Genomic DNA, 5,732 nt, shown 5'->3' on the forward strand with positions numbered 1-5,732 from the left:
TTATAGCTGATAGTAGGTACCCTGCGTGTCTGGCCAAATATTAAAACTCCAGTATATCGACTCTAAAACATTAATTAAAAAAAAAAAAAAAAAAAAAAAAAAGGCCCGGCGCGGGGAGGGGGTTGGGGTGAGGGGAAGGGGAAGGGGAGTGGCGCGAGGTTTTGGTAGTCTAAAACGCAAGAAGCATTTCATCCCGGAAAAGTGTGAACAAAACTTATAGGGTTAAAAAGCTTCAAGGGGGGAGTAGGAGTAGTCCATTATAAGGGGTAGGGAACGGGAAGAGATGGGTATAATAGATTCCATGTTTTTGCGCAAACAGCAGCCCACGCAGACACACAAACAAAGAGAAGCCAAGGCGTTGTCCTCATCTCTCAATCATATCGGTTTGGTAGATATTGATGTTTAGTACTCTGGCTCAATCTCCTCTTCCATTGAATCGCTGGCCACCTCCTCATAGTCCCGCTCCAATGCGGCCAGGTCCTCACGCGCCTCTGAGAACTCGCCTTCTTCCATACCCTCGCCTACGTACCAGTGGACAAATGCGCGCTTGGAGTACATCAGGTCAAACTTGTGCGAGAGCGCGGACCATGCTTCAGAAATGGCAGTTGTGTTTGACAACATGCATCTGTGGAGATGTTTTTTAGTTCTGGGGTGTTCCGCTGGGGTGGAATACATATTTGAAGAGCAACTTACACAGCGCGGTTGACCTTGGCAAGGTCACCATTGGGGACCATATGGGGAGGCTGGTAACAGATACCAATCTTAAAGCCGGTGGGACACCAGTCAACAAATTGAATGGTGCGCTTCGTCTTCAATGTCGCCACAGCAGCATGTACGTCCTTGGGAACAACATCTCCACGGTACAGGAGACAGGTTGCCATGTATTTACCGTTCCGGGGATCGCACTTGACCATCTGGTTATTGGGTTCGAAGCAAGACATGGTCACTTCCATAACAGAGTTGGATTCGTGGGATGCTTTAGCCGCGGAGACAACTGGGGCGTAGGCAACCAGGGGGAAGTGGATGCGGGGATAGGGCACCAAATTGGTCTGGAACTCATTCAGGTCGACGTTGAGGGAACCGTCAAATCGGAGTGAAGCCGTAATGGAAGAAACAACTACATACATATTCACAAGAAATTAGCTATGAAAGTTTGGCGGAGGAAAGGCGCGAAAATACTGTTGAGGGAAGTTAACCTTGAGCTATCAGCCGGTTTAGATTTTCAAAACTTGGTCTCTCAATGCCTAGGTTCCGGCGACAGATGTCGTATATTGCCTCGTTATCCACCATGAAACTGCAATCCGAATGCTCCAAAGTCGTATGCGTTGTGAGTATCGAATTGTAAGGTTCGACGACCGACGTAGCATTCTGCGGGGCAGGGTAGACGCAAAACTCCAGTTTTGTTTTCTTGCCATAGTCTACAGACAGGCGCTCCATAAGAAGTGCACCAAAGCCGGACCCCGTTCCGCCTCCAAAGGAGTGGAAAACCAAAAATCCTTGGAGACCTGCACAGTTGTCTGCCACGCGGCGAACCTTGTCAAGAACTTGGTCAATCATCTCCTTGCCTACGGTGTAATGGCCACGAGCATAATTGTTCGATGCATCCTCCTTCCCAGTGATCATCTGCTCTGGATGGAAGAGGGCACGGTAAGGCCCGCTTCGGACTTCGTCGACGACATTTGGTTCAAGGTCACAGTAGATGGTTCGAGGGACATATTTCCCCTGGCCTAGGTACAGTACGGAATGACAAGGTCAGTTTCCAAAACCGAAGCCATAAGCCGAAATACATATAGATAGCTAGATTATTTTGAGAGAAGAGCGCGAACCTGTTTCAGAGAAGAATGTGTTGAATCCGTGGTCTGGGTCGGCAGCTTTCCGTTCCTCAGTCAGGTATCCATCGTGCTATTCAGGTTAAGTCGTATTAACCTTATATCCCAGGTACGTAGACAGTGGCATGAGACAACAAACAAAGCTGCAAAGGAAAGTAAACAGAGGACTTGACTCAATATCAGCACATACCTGAATACCATGTTCCAGGCAATACAACTGTAAACATTAAAAAAAAACACATCAGTATCATTGGCGATCAAAATTTGCCGGTGTAATTGGAAGTTCTGCAGAAGGACATAAGTTATATAGGCAGTGTTATCATACCTCCCAGCACGAATTTGCGATTTGACAACCTGCCTGGCCGACTGTGGTTGGGCATTCATTCGTCAGCAAGGGCCATATTTATATTTATATATATACAGGTGCATTCAATGTAGCAAAAAGAGGTGCCATACCATTTAAACTAACTACTTCTCTCATGTTGAATGGTGGTGTTGGAGGTTTCGGTAGCGGTCAAGATTGGGCGGAGAGTTGAGGCCCAACGGGAGAAGGGCAGTGCGGCACAGAAGCTCCGATAATCAATCAAAACAGGAGCTGTCAGGGTAGGTTAGAGACGTGTTTTCGTACTAAAACAATGATATGCATAAAGCATGGATGGGACGACATACCTGTCTGTCGAGTTGAAAGAACAAAGCAATCATGAATTGTGTTTGGAGATGGAGGCTGGTGACTTTTCAAACGTGAGGATGTTTTGGTGCTTGCAGGTTGCATCGGTGAGTTTTGGGGGGAGAAGAAACCAAAACCTCAACAAAGCCGGTGGCGTAAGAACCATGTATCATGACATATCATACAATCCCATTACCAAGAGGTATTTACATCATTTCCCTTTGGCTGTAGCTACCAATTAGCGCCTAAGTCGCGCGGGAATCGCGCGCTAGCGTCGTTATATTGCACTCATTGGAAGGGCCCTGGAGCCCTGGAGCCCTGATTAGTGCGCCAGAAGGAGATACAACAGAGGAACCAATCAGAGATTTGAGTTTCACGTATTGTCATTTTGGTTCGCGGTCTGTATTTCAGTGGCACGCATCTTTTTAGTGTTGTTGATCTTGTTGGCCAGTCACGTGGCCCTCGAATCATTACCACCTGAAGTATTTCGGGCAGGAAGGACATCCAATAGACAATGCTAAATATCTGTATTAGGGAAGTGGAGATAGCGGAGGAAGAGCATGCATCTTTATACGGAGCATGGAACAACCAAGAACATCACTGAGGCAAGCGGCTTGATGCTGAAGACAACCTTGAGAATCTTTGCCTAACTAACCCATGAGTCAGCTCAATGCAGGCCGGAATCACATGACCTCTATCTAATGGATATCCAAATATCAAGTGACCTCATCCTGTGCTCATCGCCTGCCCAACTTCCACGGAGATGGCAGCGAACTTCTATTTATCCAGGAATACTTGATGGTAGGGACCTTGGAAGCCCGTCTTATTTTTTGTGAGAATGAAATAGTCTTATCCCCTCTGTATGTCCTCATTTCTGCGTCTCTCTTGATATTTCTTTCATCCATACACATGGGTAAAACTTGGGAACAAATATCTCTTATTTTATCCATAGGTTCAAGAAGTCCATATGTTTGAAGGAAGGTAAGGTGTCCTTCCACACTTGGATATTGCCGTAATTGCATTCAGCTTGCATGCGTGTTTTTCGAGTTGTCACATTCAAGTAAAGTTGGCTTTGTATATCCCTGTCAAATGAATTAAACGACATTTAACTCCTAGACATACAATTTGACACTTCATTGTTAGAATGATCAATATAAGGAACATCGAATTCTAATTTGTCACTTACAGAGTTCCAAATACGCACGAATATCCGGATATATAATAATGAATCCGTGGCCTATCATAAACAACATAACTCAACATCCAACTCTCAAGGATTGATATCCTCACCAGCTGATCACAGTTGTATAGCCAATTAGAGACATGAAATCATTGCTCTCTTTATCCCTTCTCCTTGTACCTGGCGTTGTGCTTGCGAACGTGGAGAAGGTTTTTTTTACAGCACTCAAGCCCAGCCCTCTACTGTTACATCAATCGTTGTTTGATGACTTGGAGATAGAGAGGTTGTCCCCGCACACGCCTTCTGTCAGAACATATATCTCAGCTGCATTCCCGTCCAAGGAGGCTCCTCTCGGGTTTGAAAGTTGGTTTTATCTTGATTTTTTAAACCCGGGCCAGCGATACGAGGTTCGCATTTGTTACCTCGCGACTGTAAGTTTTTTCTTCCCCGGAACCCAGCTATGATCTCCACAGACCGAGTTCTCTCAATGCGCATTTTTAACAGCCACCTCGAATTTAAACTCTTTCATCCCACTAATTTAACTTAACTCTGAAAATGTTGGAAGACTAAAGTAATGCTGAAACAAAATTAAAACAAAGCAACCAACCTCCTTCACACTGACAACCCACGCTCTATCGGAAATCCTTGAATCCCCTTCCCTAATCTCCAGCTTAACCACCTTCTCCACATCTCATCTTCCAACCCTCCTCCGACACATCCGCCAGAAACACCAAGAGCACCATGATAGTGACCGGCACGAATATGACAAGCCCAAATCTCAGTCCTTTACAATCCCGCCGAAACTTGGCCGTTCAGCTAGACGGTCTGGCACCAGGTCTCCCACCTCTTCTTTATTCCTGCAAGTACACGCCGCTGCGGAATACTTCACCCTCGACAAAGGACTGATGGAGGATGTGCCCCCTGTGCATGTTGATGTTATTCTTGATCCATACGTGTTGAATGTCTTTCCCAAATCTCTCCTGCCTACGGCTGCGTATATTTTTATCCTTGCAGTGGCGGGCTGCGCTATATCCTGGCTTGTGTGGGCTGGTGTTGAAGTTGCGGTTAGTTTGGCGAAGACGAAGAGGAAGGGAGGCCTGACAGACGGCAACGAAGAAGACAAGGGTCACAGAAAGAAGCATATTTAATAGGCAACATTGGAAATTGGGGACTGGATACAGTAATAATGCTATTCATTGCCCTTGGATCTAGTCTTTGTTTACCGCGTTCCTTTGATTTCAAATTATTTTCCTTCCCATAGACCGACCTACAATCAAATGAAATCACTCCATTCTAGGGCTAACTGTTGAATTCCTTGTCCGAGGGTGGTACGGGGAAATAAGGCAAGTAAAGACTGGTTTTCGGCTTGGTTGCTGACATTGACACCCATTGATGGGCAGGTTATTTGCCCCATCATTTTCCTATTTTCTCTCACAGAGCCTTTTCAACACTTGAGAGTCGATAATATAAGCTACGTCAAGTAAGACAGCCGAAACAGGCGGTTGGCAAGTGGGATCTGTTCATGTACTGTTAGTTAACCAGTATTTAAGCAATAACAAAAACGCAGAACTGATTTGTGAAAATTTTCAATATAACTTTCTACATAGAATCTTTTACCACTATATTACCTTACTTTAATAGCTCATCTCATCAGGGACCTTTTTTCTACATTAATAGCTGTGTCATATCTGATTGATAATAAATTTATATTTAAAAATTGTATTTATATATTGAATTTTAATATATAGTTAATCTTTAAGAGAAGGGAAAAAATACTAGATTTTATGCATTCTAACTGTTAAAAAAATCAATAAAAATTTATAATAAACTAATATAACTAACTAACTAGTTAACATAATCCACCCCTGAGCGAACCACACTCCTGAGCAAATCATCAAATTCAAAAAAGCTTTAACTTTATAACCCACCCACTTCAACATGTGAGAATACCACCAATTCACAATAAAAATGTCAGAAACTCTATAGAAATAGAGGGAAGAATTGAACTTGCAATAAAAGCTTTAAAAAATAATGAAATTATCTCAATTCATGAAGC

At 44.1% G+C, this 5,732-nt stretch overlaps 2 protein-coding genes across 2 annotated transcripts; one reads left to right on the forward strand and one right to left on the reverse strand.

The window, feature by feature from the left end:
• Positions 1 to 402: 402 nt before the first annotated feature.
• Positions 403 to 2,601, reverse strand: PAAG_12506 (tubulin alpha-1 chain; the record flags this gene model as incomplete). Its single annotated transcript, XM_015847985.1, has 8 exons — positions 403 to 625; positions 694 to 1,117; positions 1,197 to 1,727; positions 1,827 to 1,902; positions 2,020 to 2,046; positions 2,155 to 2,195; positions 2,299 to 2,424; positions 2,499 to 2,601. 8 exons carry the CDS (start codon positions 2,599 to 2,601, stop codon positions 403 to 405), a joined length of 1,551 nt encoding a protein of 516 aa, XP_015702417.1.
• Positions 2,602 to 3,819: 1,218 nt separating this feature from the next.
• On the forward strand, positions 3,820 to 4,824 carry PAAG_08106 (hypothetical protein; the record flags this gene model as incomplete). Its single annotated transcript, XM_002789993.2, has 2 exons — positions 3,820 to 4,107; positions 4,276 to 4,824. The coding sequence occupies 2 exons, from the start codon at positions 3,820 to 3,822 to the stop codon at positions 4,822 to 4,824; spliced, it is 837 nt and encodes a 278-aa protein (XP_002790039.1).
• Between the last annotated feature and the right edge of the window lie 908 nt (positions 4,825 to 5,732).

Source organism: Paracoccidioides lutzii, assembly GCF_000150705.2.
Source record: "Paracoccidioides lutzii Pb01 unplaced genomic scaffold supercont2.29, whole genome shotgun sequence".
Lineage (NCBI taxonomy): Eukaryota > Fungi > Ascomycota > Eurotiomycetes > Onygenales > Ajellomycetaceae > Paracoccidioides > Paracoccidioides lutzii.